Here is a 20,136-nt window from a genome sequence, read left to right as displayed (position 1 = left end):
TCACAGAGAAATATATCTTCGAATTAATCATTTATCATTTATGAAAAAAAAAATTTTTTTTTTTAATCATAAACAAATTTTATTGTTATAGCTAATATTTGTTAATAATATTACACAAACTAAAATCTTGATATTATTATAAACAAGAAAAAAACGTTTGAAACGATATACATAATATACGAAAAAATGACTATTTATCATTTTTTATTTTATAATAAAAATATCTAAACCAATTATATTACCACTTTTTTTCAAAAATTAAATTGCAAAAACTAATCAAACAAATTAAATTATCAATTATATTAATTATTCTAAAATTGAGATCATTTTTTTCCAAAAAGGAAAAAAGAAAATGTAATTTATACAATTCAATGATATTGCATAGCATAAGAAATAATAATCAATGATTATTTCTTACCATCCTAACAATAATTTCTAACCTGCTAATTACTGATAGCAAGCATTATCATAACTAATATAATGTCATACTGATAAGATAAGTGCCAGGCTGGTTCGTGAATGCATATCGTCCCAAAAAGCTGAACTGCGTTAAAGAAACACTTACCACTGTTGGAAACAACTTTAATGATACGACGTGGCGTGTTGTATCCATTCAATAATAAACCGCCTAGCTTTTTTTTTTTTTAAATTTATTTAAGTTTTATTAATTTTGAGTACCTGTATTGCATTATGAAATATATGAATACTGCTAATAGATGACATAGCATTAAAATAATAAATATTTTATTTGAATTCATAGATATATTTGAATGAATTTTTAAATTTATTTAAATTTTATTATTTTTAAGTATTTATATTGCATTATAAAAACAGTAAATGCAATGCGTTTCATCGTATTTACTAATCTTTCGTTTTTCTTTGTCCTTATTTTTTTACATTTATTCATAAAATATTAAATATTTAACTTGAATTAATCGATATATTTTTAAATTTATCTAAATTTCATTACTGTAAATGCATTTTTGACACATTTTTGACACATTTTGTCGCATTTACTATTCTTCTTTTTTTTTTTTCATTTATTCATAAAAAAATTAAATAATTTGAATTAATGAGATTTGAATGAATTTTTAAATTTATTTAAGTTTCATTATTCTGAATACATTGTTAATAAATTTCATTATATTAAAATATTAATTATTTAGTTTTTCTTTTTTTCTTTCTATTAAATATATTTCTAATATTTTTTTTATTAAAAATATATAATTAGATTAAAGATTAAATATCAATATATATATAGACATAGACAAAAATTCTTTCGTCATCTATTCATCTTCTCTTACAAGTAATCTCTCATTAAAGAGAAAAAAATAACTTTTTTTTTCTTATAATCAACTTATTATTAATAGCAAATATTTCCACTGCAAATATAAAACACACCTGAAAAAGTTGAATACAAGGGTTGACTGGTTCGTGGTGTATACCCTTTCACCGGCTGTAAGTAAGGTGCGCGGTTATCGCTATCAGTTCTGCTCGGTGTATGTGAATGTTCACTTTCTGCATACAAAAAAATCGAATAAAATTACAAAAATTCCCCCCAAAAAAATAGTAAAAATATGAAAAAAATGTACCAAAAAAAATGACAAAAGTAGAAAAATTAAACAAAAAAATGACAAAAAATTAAAACTTCAGAAAAAAATAGAAAAATTGAACTAGAAAAAGAAGAGGTGGAGTAAAGCATCATCAGGTATGTCTGATATATATCCCTGGAAGCAGCACTTAGGTTACACCAATACAAAAACCGTCAACAATTTTGCCATTGCTTTTTTTTTTTTTTTTTTAAATTCATTTTTTCTTTTTCTAAATTATGTCTTTTCAGATTATGTATATATTTTAATTCCGAATTGTATTTTAAAAAAAAAAAAAACAAGAAAGAAAAATTAAGTTTAATTTCCTTTCTCTTTTCAGATTATATCTATAAATATTTTTTATTCAAAATTGTATTTTGAAAAGACGAAAAAAAGAACTGAGTTTAATTTCTTCAAAAAAAGGAAAAGATTAATCAACAAAAGAAAAAAGAAAAAAAAGAGAAAAAAAGAGGAAAATTTAAACAATTTTACTTGATTTATCTAATCCTTTGTTTTTATCATGATTGACTTAATTCATTTTTTTCTCTTTTATTTTATTTAATTTTGGAGTTTTTTAAATTTGAAATTTAATTAAGTTACAATATTGTTAAAAATTGTTGCCACTATTTGAGAAAAACATACTGAGTAATTACTACATATATGTGTATATAGCATTTAACAATTTCAGGATGAAAAGAGGAAACTTACCTTTTTCAATTACCTGAAATTAATTTATGTTGCAGTGATTCATGACTAATTAAAAAAGGAATTATTTTCTTCTTTTGTTGTTGTTTTCGTCAACTTTTATCGTTGCTATTACATTGCGTTTTAATTAATTTACACGTGGCGTATTTATGATACTTAACGCTTAGTAACGTTTAAATGTTTTGAAATACATTTACTTTTATTACTACAATAACTCATGAAAAATTAATGAAATTATTAGGCCATATGCTAATATTTATCAATTGATTGTTGATAAAATTAAACAAAAAAGCTTCCAAGTTTATTTTAATCTTTCAAATTATTAAACGCTTATAAAATTATTTAAATTAAACTTCTATGAAATTATTAAAAAACAAAAAAAAAAAAAAAAAAAAAAAAATTAGCTGGACAATATTTATGTAAAGTAATCAATCCTATCAGTATCATCCTTTTTCCCCCACCAAATAATTAAATCATTTGAATTTTCATTATTGCAAATTTAAATATTCAAATTTTGTTATATTATTTAAAAAAAAAAAATTGATATTTTATATAATACGTTTGTTCATATTGTATCACTTATTGCTCCTCGTTTTCTCTGTACGTTTTCAACCAAATTTTAATCTAATTTAAATTATAAAACTTCGCTATCATTCTTAGACTTTTTTAGAACAAATAAATTTATTTTATCAATTAAACTTCTCTATAATCTTTTTTTTTCAGTTCCTTAAAACTTTTTTTGAAATTACTTTATTATTAGCATTGATTTTTGTTATTTTTGTTTTTCTTCAAAAGATCATTTTCATCTTCTTACACATTCTTCCATTTCTATTTTTCTTCATTAATGAAAACAAAAGTTCAAAATTTTTTTCATCATCAAATGTTTTTTCTTCTTCTTATTTTCGTCTTTACTAATTATTATGTTATTTCAATTCAAATTTTGCCTTTTTTATGGATAAGAAATTTTTAATTTCATTTCTTATAAGTATACATTAATTAAAATACATTACGTTAACTTACTTGTAAACATTTTTTTTAAACGTATTTCTCTTTTTATCGTATACATTACGTTAAAAATTTTACGCAAACTACGTAACACATATGATATTGCAAATAAAGTAAAATTTAATATTAAATTATTAAAATTTTAATGATATTCACATTTTTCACATGTTTTTTATCTCTCTCAACTATTTTTTAAAAGGTTTTTTTCCAGGGCTAGTAATTTATCAAAATTATTTTGGCTTTCAAGATTGCAGCAATTTCAATGTTTCTGTTTATCATTGAAAATTCAATTTAACATTTCTTTTTTCAATTAACTTTTTAATTTATCAAACTTTTGATCACTGAAAAGAAAATACTTCTCAGTTACTTCAACTATTTGCAAATTAAGTAACTTTAGTATCTAAACTATTAAATTTTAAAATTCAATTCATAACAGCATTAAAAAAATGAACTATACTTCAGTGCTATTGATTGATCTTTTTGAGTGAATTTTGTACAAAAAATCATTAAGAACAATTAATAAAACTATAATCTATATTTTCATTCAAAGTTCAAAAATTGGTTTTTACTATATATTTTATATCTAAAAAAGAAATTTTAATTTATAAAATATACAGCAATATTGATTAACTGTAACGAAATTAATCAATTATTACATATATATATATATATTTTTTTTTTCTAAATACTCTATCTAAATTTTGATAATTAATTATTTCATTTTATTTTATTTTATTTTATATTATTGCACAGTCGCCAAATTTATTAGCTAAGTTAATTAATTTACTCACTATTTCTTATTTTCACTCAAAGTTTAAAAATTAGTTGACTAATTAATTAATCAGTTTAGAAAGATTATTTTAGATGATTAATGTCTAATTAAATAATCATTCACATACACATTATCAACATATTTCTTTCAAATGATAATAGTAAATCAGTGATTGTTGTCAACAAAGATAACACTGTTGTTTTGTGTCAATTTTAAAATAACATTATTAATTAATTAGATAAAATAAATTTCTTTTAATCAATTTAATCTATAAAATATATTAATTCTATGTGATAACAAATCATCTTATCATATTCCTAATATATTTCATATTTTATTAGCTTTTATCATTGTGCAGCTGTTCATTAGCTTTAACATACACAGATGTATGTATGTATGTCTGTGTATGTGTATGTATGTGTGTGTGTGTGTGTGTGTGTGTCTGTCTATATACATATATTGTGAACATTGGAATGGCTTACATCCACGAATGGATGAATGTTGTATATTTGCTAATGCTAAATATATTTGTAAAAAGCTTTGAAAGTTAATAAGTTGTAATATACAGAATTTGTTTTAAAATTTTGCCTTTTTTTCTCGAAATTCACCCATTAATTGCTGATAAAAAGATCAAAGAATGAATGATTTAAATTAAGAAAGAATATGTATTTTTATAATAATTAATGATTATTTCAGTAATGAATAATATAAATTATTGTAAATAAATTTTTACTATAGGATAATAAATTCTATAGATAATGTGAATCGATGAATGGAATATTTCAATGTTATTAAAAGATAATGCAATTTTCAAAGTTAGCTAATATCATAAAATAATTAAAAATAGTATATTCCTATTTTTTGAAATATATTTTATAATATTATAATATGTAAAATAATTTATCTTTTTTTTTTTAAAAAAAAACTGTTAAAATAATTTATACTGTTTTTCTTATTTTCATTGACATAATATGAATAATTAAAATTAGTGGGTAAATTCCATTGAAAATCCAACAGTTATGATTTATTCAGTAGAAAATGTTATCAATTTTAAAAAATAAAATTTTCAATTTTTCGAAAAGCATTTACGATCAGTTTTTTGTCACAAAAGATTTTATAATTGTTTTTAACAGTTTATTGTTTCACCTATTTAAATTTGAATTCGATAATGTAATTCTAGGTGAAAGAGATTCATTCCTTTAGTTCATCCTGACGGTATAACTTTTAGTCATCCTGACGGTATAACTTTTAGTCATCCTGACGGTATAACTTTTAGTCATCCTGACGGTATAACTTTTAGTTCATCCTGACGGCATAGCTTCTGATACTCTCTGATAAAATAATACTTCCTTGCTACGATGCTATCATCGATAATATCGTCAAAAAATCTGTTTTATCTCAGTTACGTGTCTCTCCACTTATTATGCACTATTACTTTTCTTTCCTTTAACTTAAAACACGTCACTTACGAGTCTCATATTATCTGTTACGTACATAAGAAGTACATGTTCAATTGATCATATGCTAATTGCAATATTTATTCAATATGTTTATGCGTTTCACGTTTAATAATAATTTCGCTTAGGATACACGTGTAGGAAATAGGACATAAGAAGAAGAGGTGAGAATAGAAGGAAACAAAAAGAGAGAAATTTAATGAGAGAGAGAATCAGATTATATGAAAATGAGAGAGAGAACATACGTTAAGTGAAAAAAAAGAGGAAGGAATGGAATGGTACGACCTAAAAGTAGGAGAGATAATTGAGAAAGAAATGTGGAAAAGAGAGAAAGAGTATTTTGTTTTAAACGAAGAAAAAAAAGGTCCTTTTCAGTTTTGTGTGTGTGTGCGTTTGTGCGTGCGTACGTGTGTGCGTGTGTTTGTGTATGTGTCTGTGTGTCTGTGCCTCTGTGTTCGTTCGCGTGTGTGTATGTATGCATGTATGTATAGTGTTTGACTTTGGTAATATTTGACATCGTTTTCTATTGTCCACAAATTTTAAAAGCATTAGAGTAGTTACTTCCGGAATATCGGATAATTAAATGTTATTTGAAATATAAATACTGGTTACGTGTATTACGTGAATGAATGGTCACTTTTGGAATGATTTTTTGAAATGTTTTTGTCTTTTTTTAGGATAGGAATACCACGGAATATTAGTTATACCGAGAGAGAGAGACAGTTAGGGATTAGTTAAGCTACAATTTATAAAAACATTGCTGGAATTTTTTGCTGTTGAATTTTAGAATATTTTAAGAAATAATCGATTGATGTTTTTCCTTATATAGTTTTATTCATATATGTGAAATTTATTTTTACATATAATTTTCTGAAGTTTCTTTTTTCCCATTGATTATTATTGTTGGCATTCTTAATTTTAATATTTCTATCGAATAATTTCAATTTTTATTTTCTTTTTTCCTATATGTAAAGGTTATATGTAAACGATATAAATATCGGTTTTGCTTCCAGATTCTTTTATCTTCGTTTGATATTTCTCGATTTTGGAAGAAAACGAGTTACTGCAAAATCTTAATAATTAATCTTGAATGATGCCTAAAATTTCTTCACGAAGTATTTCACTATCATTACGTTGTTCACGCAATGGATTTCAGCTTGCATCTTTACCTCGCACTGCAGTTCCGGTCACATTTATGTACGTCCACTTTAAAAGTTTAACATTTGTTTTTAAGTACATTGAATGACAGTATTGAATTTGTTAGTAATAATTTCATTAAAATGCTTTCTGATCAAGTTTGTCATCTTCATTAGTCAACAAGTAAAAAATTATTTTTCTAGGCGTGCAGCATCGACATCCGGACTCACACCTTTGTTCAGTGTTTCCAACTATTGTATAAATCGTTTTCATCAGCTTCAAAATAGCAATAAGCAGCTATATCGATTATATTCTAGTGGTATGGTTTTTCTTTTTTTATTTTTTTTTTTTAATTCATCGTTTGCTAAGGCGATTAAGTTAAGATTAAAGTAATTAAGACAACTAAGTATATCAGCTTAAAATTAGTTAGGTTTTTGGATGTTTAAAATAAAAAATAGGTAGGTAGAATCATCGTCATCAGTTCATCGTCAGGTCTAAGCATTTGCATAAAACTGTAAATATTGATTATTTCAGGTCTACCGGAACACAGACTGATCCCAATGCCAGCTCTTTCACCAACAATGGAACATGGTACCATTGTTAAGTGGCATAAAAAAGAAGGTGATGAAGTAGAGGAAGGTGATTTGATATGTGAAATTGAAACTGATAAATCGGTGATGGCATTTGAAGCGTCCGAGGAAGGTGTCTTAGCTAAAATTTTGGCGCCTGATGGCACGAAAGGTATCAAATTGGGAAAAGTAAGTCTCCTCTCAAATTTCTTGATTATAAATTTCTCTAAAATTCGTGCTACATTCTGTTTTTGTTTAAATGTCTCAATTAACTAGTAAGGAAAAGTTGAAATTAATCTGAAAGAGTAAATGACGAGTTTTCATATTTTATAAGTTATTGTTTTATTTACATATTCTGATTTATTAAATACTTTTATATTTACAGTAAAATTCAGTTTCATTTTCTTTTTTCAGCCTATTTGTGTTTTCGTTGATAAGAAAGAAGATTGTAGTGCGTTTGCTAATTTCAAAGTTGATGGTAAGTTATGTTATTTTTTTCAGAAATTAGATTGCTTAAGTATTTTGTGCTCAAGATTGTAAACAAAAAAATGAATATGTTAAATAATTTAGGATAACATTTGATATCTAAGTTATGGATTAAGCATTAGGGAATTAATTTTTTTTTTTTTTTTGCGAATTTCCCAAAATTTTGGATGTTCTGCGCAAAACTATCGGTGTGATCTTAAATCTTCCCACACATTTGCCATATTGTGATAATGCAACTGTACGTCCAACGATAATGATGATGACAGACATCTGAAATGGAATTCGAACTGTTTCATAGGATGACAACATGCAGAGTATATTTTGCATATCGTCATACCATTTACTTAAATCCACTCTCCATGATCTTTAGATAGTTTGGATTTTTTGGTTTCTGTAAGTCTTGAGTGAAAGTTTTCCATATATACATATACAATTTTTAGCCCATTTTTCCAAAATTTACTTAGAAAAAAGTGAATACCGGACTTGTAGTAACTTTTATGGAAAAATAGAAAACTAAAACACCTAAGAAGTTCAAACCATCAAATGCTATTCTAATATTTCTCGTCTAATTTTTGGTTTTAACTAATTTTAGATTTGCATAAGTTACGTTGCGGGTTTGATCCATGATAGTCTTGACTAATTCGACTTATTATTGATTTGGAAGTTATAATTGCATATGAAGTGGGGTATATATAGCATAGCGCGGACTTTTCATAATATTTAAAAAAAAAAACAAACTAAATATTCCATATATATTCCTGCATGAAAAGGACATGTAAAGAAAACAGAAAGTGCATTCAAAAAAGTTGCATTTTTTAATGAAACTCAACAAAAATCTGCTGTAAATTTTCCTTATTTCTTGGCGATTAATAGTTAACAATTTTTTTGCAGGCAATTGAAACAATTAAGAAATGCAGTATATACTATTATCAGCTGTCCCTCGTGGCATTGTCAGATGAATTTTAATTTAGTGATGATTTTTTGAATAAATCTTTTTATCAATGTTTTTGAAGTTGCTTTGTTTTTGCTTGATTGATTTTTCCTAATGAAGAATGAACCCGAACCATTTACTTCTATTTTTTAGTAGTTTCATACATATTTAATTCATTAACCTTTCTATGTCTTTCTATAATTATGAATTCGGTGAATTCGACGGCTCTAAAATGCTATTTAAGTGGTTTTTAGGTTTGAATTTTCTTAGCTTTCCAAGTGAAAACCACAAAACAATACTATCGCCTATGAAATTGGAAAATTTCTGCAGGTTTTTTTTGATTTTCAAGAAAATCGTGGCAAAAATTACTGAGATCAATGCTTAAGCAGAGATTGCGTTTTAGGTTAAACTTGCTAAACATTATTGCTATCATTTAATTGTTATTAGCAAGAGCAGATATGTTGATAAGGAATGACAGTATTGGTTCCAGTCGTAGTTCATTTGGTCTATTTATAAATCTTTTTAAAAATATAATTCACCCAAGGATTATCAACTTTATCTTTGGTATCAAATTGTAATAATTCCGAGTAATTTCTTCTTTTTGTAAGTACCAAAAATGAAAATTTTACTGTAAAAGTGATGCTTTGGGTTCATTCTTGGAAAATAGTATTAATTTAATGCGATTTTTATGCAATATGCATATGAATTTTCATTATAACAGGTAATGATGCTAATGTTTAATAGCAGTCATAAACTAATTTTTCCTGAATAATCTATAGAATATTCTACAGTTTATTTTGATTAAAATATATGCAATAAATTTTAATTGGGATACTTTTGGGAATGAACAAAAATTAATTGCTAAATGAAGACGAATGAAATCTCACAAAGACGAATGAAGTCTCCTAAAAGATTATTTCTAGAAATGTTTGATGAAATCAATTAAAATCAGTTTGTGCATTATGGTTTTTCTGATATATTCTTGTATTTTTGAGTAATTGGCAATCGAAAATTTGACTATTTATTAAAAAGATCGAAGTTATGATTATAAAAGTTTTTTGAATTGTTAGCAGTATTAATTCTTCGTCTTCCATATACAATGACAAAATAAGAAGTAAGCAGTTAGCTGATGATACTAACAAATTTGGTAGTGGTTATTTAAAGAAAGAAAAATACTAAGCTAAATGGAAAAGAATTATTCAAAATTGAAATGATTTATGTAAATCGGATGGAGCGGCATGGAAAATTAATTAGATGAAGCGGAAAATTACATTTTAACTAATACTTCATACTGTTAATAATATATATAATATGCACCATTAATATTTAATATGTAAGTTAAGAGAAGCAATGTTTTCTTTTTAGAAAAAGAATTTTATTATTTTGCCGAAAAATTAGTTCGTCCATTTTGTTAGTTTAGTTCGTTTTGCTAAATAAAATGTGTCGATTAAAAGATGATCGATTTGATTTGCTTTAGAATTATAGCCTTATCGAGTTAAATTATGAAAATTAACTGAAATTGTCATGTTTCATTATTATTCTTGCAATCGGTGCTGTAGTTTTTAAATAATAATCAAATTTAAAAATGAAAAAGAAAAAACAAATTTGCATTGAAATGGTGGCAGAAATAGTACAACAATATATCAAACAAATATTTTTTTTTTTTAAATTAGTTTAACTTTTTGTAATTTTTTTCTGTCTTCTGAAAACTAATATATTTTTTATTTACATTTTTATGTCTTACTTTATGTTCTTTTCTTTTTATTTTTATTTAAATATTAAATTGAAGCATTTTTCATATTATCAGCAATTAATCATTTCAAATAATCATATTTACGTCTATATTATTTGAATATTATTGATATTTTAATCAGTGATTGATTTTTTAACTTTATGATATATTAGAAAGATTGATAAAGTTTTTGAATAATTTTGAAAGATATCTTTAGCAATTAACGATTCTGCATTATTTCCTATTCATTACGTATTTTCAAAATTTTATCCAATTTCAAATACTTCTGTTTTTCCAGGTGTTCGGTATGAAACAATAGGTACAGCTTCGGCTGTACCTAAAGCTAATACGATGACTGCAACAACCGGAAACTATGGGTCATCTATTATCTCTCCTTCTCGAGCTATGAAATCCGAAGGTAATCGTATCGTTGCTATGCCATATGCCCGGAAATTAACTACTGTCCCGGGTATCAACTTGTTGGTAGGTGATATCTGTTTTTTTTATTTGAGTTTTTTATTTCAACCCTATTATTCAGTTATCTTATTCCATTTTAAATTAATATTTTTACATATGTCATATTAGGCTTTTTTTCTAATAATCGTTTAATTAATAAATTATTTTTCTCTATTTAACACTTTATCATATTTTCTTTCATTGTATTAAAATTTAAATACTGCTTGCTTTTTTTTTTTTTTTTGTCATTTCAAATATATGACAAATAATAATGTCTCATACTATTAATAGACAAATTTAAACGAAATATATTAATAACATGGCAATCAGTTACATCTTTCAAAAGTTACATGTAAACTTAAACTTGCAGTTATATTATCAATGATAAATTAATTGTATTGTTTGATTTAGTTATTCTTTTATTACTCTTTAGTAATATTACTTACATTTATTACATAATTATTATTAATTATAATGTAAGAATATATCTTTAATATTATTTCGGGATGCTACCGAAAAAGTATTGCAGGAAATTGATGATATCAATTCAAATGGACGACATAATATTGCAAAAGTAAGCAAAACTGCTACTGATAATATTGCAATGAATGAAAAAAGTATTGTATCGGGAAAAAAACAAAAAGAAGATGGAAAACAAGTTTTATCTGATAATCCAAAATATAAAGATATACCACTTACGACTATGAGAGAAACAATTGCTAAACGTTTATCATTTAGTAAACAAAATATACCACATTATTATCTTACTTCTGAAATTAAAATGGACGAATTATTGAAGTTAGTAATATTTTGAATTTCGTTTTTTCTTTTTTTTTTTCTTCCATTTGAATGTTTTATGAAATAATTTTAATTGATAATTTTTCAACTAAAAATATTATAATTAGAATTATTTTAACTGAAATTATTATTGATAATCTAAATTATATTTTTGCTTAATCATTGAGTGAGTAATTACAATTATAAATAAAAAAAAATTTCATAGATGAAAAGGAATGTTAAATTTGAGGAGTTACTTGCTTTATTATTATTTCATTTTATTGATTAATTAAATGTTTTAATTCTAACTTACAATTACTAGTTCATTTTGTATTATATTATCATTGCACTGATATGTTTTCTTATCACAATTATCATATCATTTCTTCACTCAATTCATTATTGATTGATTAAAATTTTATTTCAGGATGCGAGTAAATTTAAATGCTGATCTAAAAGATCAAAGTGTCAAAATATCCATAAATGATTTTGTCATTAAAGCATCTGCATTAGCATGTATGGATGTACCCGAAGTGAATAGTTTCTTTTTAGAGAAAGAAAAAGTTATCCGTCAAAATTTAACTGTTGATATTTCTGTTGCTGTAAAAACAGAAACAGGCCTTATAACACCTATCATTCACAGTGCTCATATTAAAGTTTGTTCATTTCATCTTTTTTTTTTCTCTCTCGTAAATTAGCAAAAGTTGAAGTAACTTTTTTTAAATTTATTTAAGAATTACTCATATGTTTTAGTTTTTATTTTACGTATAAAATATAAATAAATTAAGACATGAAATATTTTAAGTATAAATAAATTTTAAGACATGAAATATACGCTGAACAGTTATTTAATTTTTCAATTTTAATTTTTTAATTGTTTTCTGTCATGAATTTATTATGGTTTGTGGAGTTTTTTTTTTTCTAAGTAAAATTTTAGAGTTTGGCACAAATCAGTACTGAAATTAAACAATTAGCAAATAAGGCGCATAACAATAAGCTGAAACCAAACGAGTATATGGTATGTTTGCTGTTAAAATATAATTTTCAACCCATATTTTTTATATCAAATTGAAATGATATTAAAGAGGAAAAAAAAAAAAAGTTTTTTTTAAGAATTTAAATTGTGGAGAAATTTCGGAAATATTATCTCAATCTTGCAAGAAAATTGAATAATGATATTTGTAATTCCTGTAATTTAATTACAACTATATAGAATCCATTTTATTCTTTATGTGAATTCAAATTAGTTAATATATTAATGTTATTTTTAGGGTGGTACATTTACTGTATCAAATTTGGGAATGTTCGGTAGCATACATCATTTTACAGCAATTATCAATCCACCACAGTCATGCATTTTAGCTGTTGCTGGTTCAGAGCGTAAAGTTGTACCTGATGATAATGAAAATGGGTATACTTCTTTTTAATAAGAAAAAAAGAAAAGGGAAAGCAAAATTTGTTATTTTACTTTATGAAAATTTATGCAGTCTTATAGTATGGTTATCAAATATCTTAGTACCGCATTGTTAATATCATTCATTTTTCTTTTTCATTTACTTTTTTAACAATTTTATTCTTTTCAATTTTCACTTCAAAGCTAATTAATTTTAGGTTTAAAATTATAACAACAATGCTTGTGACAATGTCTTGTGATCATCGTGTTGTTGATGGTGCTGTTGGTGCAATTTGGTTAAAACATTTTAAGGAATATATGGAAAAGCCTGAAACTATGCTAATGTAAATTACAATCTGTTAAATTTATAGAACAAAATTTTGACTATTAGTCATTAAAATAATGTTAGATGGAACATTTTTTGTTATTATTATTATTCATGATAATTCCAATTCGTTTTTTTTTTTCCTCATTTGCTTTTTTTTTTTTCTTTCTTTGTTAAATTTTAAAATTAGTGAAATTTTAATTCACGCAATATTTTTTTTTTTAGTTTTTACTCATTTACAAAAAAAAAAAAAAAATGCTTCTTTCTCCAAATTTTACATTTTAGTTCAGTTTTGACAATGATAAATTTGTTATGCTTCTTTTTTCTATAAGCAATGCAAAACATTTCGTCTTATTTTTATGGTGATTACTTATTGTCTTTTAATGCTAGGCAAATGAATAGGTTTTTAATTTGGGGATTTATTAATTTGATGTGTTTTGAAGCCTTCAATTTTGAACTTTAATCTGACAAAAGCTTGGCTTCACGAAAGATGCTAATGATACTAGTAAATTATACAAATATCTTTGCCTTTGAAATATCAAAATTATTATTTCCTTCTTTAAAAGATCGGAATTGTTCTCAAATTTTAAAACATTATTTCATATTTCTAACTTTTAAAAAAAGTTTATTTTTATGAAATAAAATAAATAAGGAAAAACAATGACTAAATAATGCATTCACAATAAGTTTTCCTTTTCAACATATTTTGGAAGAATTTTTTTTTGTTTAGATTCAGTTAAGGAAATGTTATTTTAGTTTAAAACGATAAATTTAGTTAAAACAAGACGAAATGTATCTAATTTATTGTGTTTTCTTGTTTATTATTAGCTAAATTAAAAATTTTAGCTTTGTTATATTTTTCAATTCAATGCTTAATTTTGCAGGGAATCAAAGAAAAAGTAAGAAGGTGGCATTTATGAATGTGAAAAAAAAAGAATTTATGAAATTAAGCAAAAATTCTTATTTGATATGAAATTTTTTTTTTTTTTGTTAACATTTGGGGCATTTAACATTAATCATTAGCTTAATAAAAATTATCTGTCGTTTATTTGTTGTGTTTAATTTTCATTGCATGCATTTAAAAAAAAAAAAACAGTTAACAAACAATCGTTGCTCATTCAATAAATTGAATAAAGTATTTTTTTTTTTCAACAGTTTATTATTTTACTTTATTTCATATTAGGATAAAATATAACTTAAATCATTTAATATGAAAATAATAAGAATTAAACAATAATTTATTCCACTTTTTTTTTTATTTTTATAATTGAGTTTCAAAATATCATTAGTTTTGAAACAAAATTAATAACATTATGATTAGCTACCGTTTGTGAATTTACTAGTCTTCGGAATCAAAAATATATAGAAATATTGGAAATGAAAGTTAAACTCATAATATCTGCTTATTTTCAATTGCGAAACTAAATTTAATAAAATTTATAAATGAATTTTATGTAAACTAATTCATTACATTGCACACTTCACTTTTATGGTTAAATTCTAAACTCGCTTGTTTTTCCATCAACGTTTACTAAAGATTTCACAACTATCCAATAAATTAAGTCGTAAATCTTTGCCAAAAAAAAAATTTATCTAAATTTATCTTTAGTTTATCTTAATATATCTATTTTTTTTGATAAATTTAGCCAGTTAATTTAATTTAATACTATGTATATTTACACATGTTTAAAAATGATTTTTCATTATTTGAATGTGATTTACGCTGTAATTTCTGAAAATTTTAGTGATATCATATATAATCAAATACAAATCACTAATAATTATATAATAGAAGAAAAGTTCAAGCGAAATATCTTTGACGTAAATAATATAAAGGTTCACACTGGTTCAATGTAATATGCATAAAATACTGTTGTTTTATCAGTTGAATCAAAAACAGTTTGTTGAATATCGTACGGAGATAAGTGATGACCATAAACCATACATTCTTTCATGTTATTTGATCGTATTTCGTTCATTCCCATGGCAACCTGCGAGATCAAAATCATTGAGAAGCTGAATTACTCTCTGTTACTTTCAGTTATTTCATCCTTCAACTTACACGTGAACAACTTTCATCAATATTTGCGTGCGTCAATCATTCGACGTTTTTCCTTTTATAAATTTAAATCTTTCTCAATAGACCTTAACAAAGAACTCATCATCAACACTCCCACTTTAATAATATATAAATGTTTTGGTGAAATAAAAGGAACAACAAGAAAAAAAAGAGAATTTCTTCATTATAAATACTGCTATACTGTTGCAGAAGAAATATATCTCTGTGTTGCGTTAATATACTTATGCTTACATCAAACAAATCAGCAAACCTCTCCCAAAAAAATGAATTTTTCTATTACGTCCTACACGTCTTGTAAAGTATCTAAAAGTTCCAACATTTCAACTCGAATGATCAGTTTAAGGATATAGTTAGATTCGCAAATGACTTCATAATTAAATTTCAATTTGGAATTTGAAGAATGCATACATCTATCCTATAATCTATGATTACAATAACTGCTGTTATTCCGGTTTTTATCCGTTAATCGAATATTTATTATATTCTTTACACCGGAATAATATTTTGACAACGATTTTGTAACCTGTCTGAATTAACCCTATAATATGTCAATTGCCGAGGATTCTTTGAAACCTTCAATATTCGAAAATAATAAAATTAAAAATAAATGATAATTGATGGAGTGAAATGTGCATTTCAAACACAAAAATATTATATTTTTTTGTTATACTTACGCTTATAAAAAGTACTATGAATTTCTATTTCTTACTACTCGCAAGTGTTGCATTATGGTTTGTATTATTTACAATTATTCCTAATTTAACATTCTTCTAATTTGATCTACTATTTTTAGTTGTTTACGATTACTGTCTTAAAATCAAAGCGCGGTACTGTGTTAATTGAATTACCAATATTACCAGTTACTAACACAATAAAGTTAAAATAATTTTGAAACAATGTTGAAAATACGACCCGAAAATGTGGCATATAAAATTTTTTTGTTCATTAATTTTTATTTGTTTTTACTTATTTTTTAATTTCATTACTGTTTTATTTTATCATATTCCACTTAACAATTCCCAGTGATAAAAGACTCTTTTCCTCACATCAATCGATGGATGACAAAATAAAAAAAAGCCGCCAACATAAGCAAAGTTTTATACAAGTAGGATGTGATCGCTTTTCTTTTTTGTCATATTCACACAGTCCTACCATCAGTCGGTTATTGTTTAAAAGAATTTAATTAGTACTTTTACCTAATTTTGCCATTTTTCGTCAAGGATAATTAATGAGTGTACGAACCGCTATACCGATGAAATTAATTAAATTTCTTAAATGAAGTCGATTATCGTAGAATAAGTATGTTTTGCAATTGACACATTTATAAAAATCAACCAATTTGTGCTCGACACTTGCTGCAATGATATTTTAAACAACAAAACTTTGATTTAAATTAGTAATCTGTATGAAAATGTTCATTTGATATAAAAATGACCGTTTGATGCACATTTGCGCATTTTTTCGTTCAGTGAACGATGTGTGTTGCATTCGTCATATGTCATAACTATGAGAAATTTTAGTGTGTTCTAGCATAACATAAGACGGCAATTTACTTTATCACTGATATCTTTACGTCAACTTTCTGCATTCGGTTAATATTATTCAATAAATACTGAAACGATTTGGATCAGTCCAACATCTAATGCCGGTTTACTCAGTGAAATTCTGTGCCGGTTCAATCAGTGCAGTTTAATGATAGCTAAAAGGACGCGCACTGTTTTAACACTACGATTCTATTCCAATGCTAGTTAATATGATGAAGGTCAAATAGTTGTAAAGATGGTATATTTTCACTATTGTATTGTTTACTTTCTTGCATACTTATTTTCACGTGTTTATGCAGATGTTTCACATATTTAGGTAGGAATATATTCATCTGAACATTGTCATCTGTTTTTGACAAACCCAAAAAGTGAAGAACAAAAGGATGACCGAATGCTTGACAGAGATGTAACTGATAATGTGATAGCGAATGCAACGAGTTTCATTTGCTTAACAAACAAATACGCTATTTTGAATTAAGTGATGATTTGCTAATTCAAATCAAGAAAAAAAAAAAGTTAATGCTGAAGAATGCATTGCACGGATGACAAAAGAGTGAAGAATATGACTCTAATATGCACATAAGATCAAAGATACCAATAATAATTTATCAATAAAAAAAGGAATAAGTAACAAAGAATTTGACCAACAGAAAATATAAATTTCTTTTGTTTAAAGTGCACAAGTTTAATGAATTCGCATGTGTAATTTCAAACCTAGTTTACTCTGAAAATCTTTACTGCACATAGTGCAGTGGTAGACTGGTCTACTATTCATGCCATGAATTGCCGTGTGAATGTGCAAATCGCTCTTTTGTACGTAACTTTTCCCGCATACTGGACAACTGTGAGGCTTCTCACCGGTATGAGTCATCATATGCCTTTTCATGTTACCGGACACAATGAAACTTTTTCCGCATCTCGGACAATTGTACGGTTTTTCACCGGTATGAATCATCATATGTTTTTTCATACTTTGGGAGTGAGTGAAATTCTGTTTGCATATCGAACAACTGTACGGTTTTTCACCGGTATGAATCATCATATGTTTTTTCATACTTTGGGAGTGAGTGAAATTCTGTTTGCATATCGAACAACAGTACGGCTTTTCACCGGTATGAGTCATCATATGTTTCTTCATATTCGAGTAATCATTGAAAATCTTTTTGCATGTCGAACAACTGTACGGCTTTTCACCGGTATGAGTCATCATATGTCCTTTCACATGCGCAGAGAGGCTAAAATTCTTTTTGCATATTGAACAACAGTACGGCTTCTCACCGGTATGAGTCATCATATGTTTTTTCATACTTTGGGATTGAGTGAAGTTCTGTTTGCATATCGGACAACAGTACGGCTTTTCACCGGTATGAGTCATCATATGTCCTTTCACATGCGAAGAGCGACTAAAATTCTTTTTGCATATTGAACAACAGTACGGCATCTCACCGGTATGAGTCATCATATGTTCTTTTATTTTTGCCACTTCCTTTCGACATATGTCACAACGCTGCTTTTTTATCTTCCTTTTTTCTTGCCTTGATAGCTCGATTACTTCCACCGGTGTTTCGATTGGAACGAATTGTCGCCGAAGTTTAATTCGTTCATCACTCACTCCCTCCACTGATAAGCCTTGCGGCTTATTTCCTTCCTGTTTCACTTTTGGAACCGGTGAATTTAGGGGTTTAATTTGAAGCATTTGCAAACCAACCTCTCCTTCATCTTTTCTTTCCACTGATAAGCCTTGTCCATCCCCATCATCTCTCACTTTTGATATTGATAAATCCAACGGTTCTGTTTGGTCCGTTTGCGCTGCCTCAAATGATATGAAATTGCACTGTGTAAAATTTAAAAACTTCAAGGTATTGCAGCGTTGTTGTATTTCTCAAACTTTAAGTGGACTTACAGTGGTTTGAATAGTGATCAACTGGAAGAAGAAGCAGAAGAAATAGATGAAATGCATGTCAATGAGAATAATTTGTTGCCAATTCTGAAAAAACATTCAAATTTACTGGACGGTGCTCACCGCTGCTGTTTGACAAATGCGCAAAGTTTCTAAATATAATGGATTATTTACAAATTAATCATTGAGTTCCGAAATCTTTCTCATAACTCGAAACTTCCGAAAAAGATAACATCCTCTGTCGAAATAAATGAAATAATAAATAAAAACTTACTGAATGAAATTTGTTGAAGATTATTGGAGAATTGTATATATAAATGCTCATTCAGATGGGAGTGGCAAACTACGTATATTGATGAACTTATGTCCACGTATAATAATATAAGTAATAATAGAATTTATATTAGTATAATAAAAACAGTCAGTGTTTAATCCTTTGCATTGAATTGTTTCATTTTAGTTGCTATATTACATTGTTGGAAATAATTTATGCAAAGCAGTTGCAACGTTTTTTGCACAATTTTATTTCGTTTCGATTCAATTTTTATAAATTTTCAAATCTTTGCAATATTGGTTAGAAGGGAAAATACATAATTACATTGCTTGCAATTGATATAGATAATTTGCGCATGCTAAATGACTTCATCTAATATTTCGTTTGAACGACGTCTGTAAATTTTCAGATTTGCTTTGTTTTAAATTTCAAATTTTTTAAAAAAAATTTTTATTTCCAAAAAATCGGAAAATTTGAGCGAAGTGAAACAAGATATATTTATAGTTTAACTGGTCATATTGATATTAAATTTTGTTAATCGGTTCTTTGCGATAAATTGAAAAACCTTTCGCAGCTGTAACAATACAAAAAAAACATTCATAATATTTTCCTTGTCAGTCTGAAATCTCAGAAGGCTGCTACGCAAGTAATTTAATAAAGCAGAAGTTTTAAGATTGGCCATTTCTTCCTTAAATTTTTTTTTCAGACAGGTTCAATGTTTCGTTCTACATTTTGTATTTATTTGATTTATTTATATTTTGTATTTATTAGATTTATATCTACATATTTATTAGTTTTTTTTATATAGAAGGTTAGTTTGATTGAAATAGATTAAAATTATTGGCATTGATCAAAAGTTACATGAAATAATGGCTATGTAACTGCAATGAAGAAAATAAAAGAAATGAATGCGATGTACTGATATCAAATGATTGATTTCTGATCCCTTCTGCGGGTACTCATATATGAAATGAATGAAGTAATCTATTTAATTTCCTCGTAAT

General features: G+C 25.9%; 1 protein-coding gene across 1 annotated transcript; it reads left to right on the top strand.

The window, feature by feature from the left end:
- Window positions 1–6,618: 6,618 nt before the first annotated feature.
- Window positions 6,619–14,237, top strand: Bma-dlat-1 (dihydrolipoamide S-acetyltransferase, putative; the record flags this gene model as incomplete). Its single annotated transcript, XM_043082590.1, has 11 exons — window positions 6,619–6,725; window positions 6,869–6,984; window positions 7,200–7,423; window positions 7,649–7,712; window positions 10,682–10,866; window positions 11,369–11,637; window positions 12,044–12,272; window positions 12,554–12,634; window positions 12,888–13,027; window positions 13,228–13,353; window positions 14,219–14,237. 11 exons carry the CDS (start codon window positions 6,619–6,621, stop codon window positions 14,235–14,237), a joined length of 1,560 nt encoding a protein of 519 aa, XP_042938524.1.
- Between the last annotated feature and the right edge of the window lie 5,899 nt (window positions 14,238–20,136).

This window comes from Brugia malayi (assembly GCF_000002995.4).
Source record: "Brugia malayi strain FR3 genome assembly, contig: Bm_v4_Chr4_scaffold_001, whole genome shotgun sequence".
Classification (NCBI taxonomy): Eukaryota; Metazoa; Nematoda; class Chromadorea; order Rhabditida; family Onchocercidae; genus Brugia; species Brugia malayi.
Note: the sequence above shows the minus strand (reverse complement) of the source record. Positions and strands in the feature narration are given on the sequence as shown.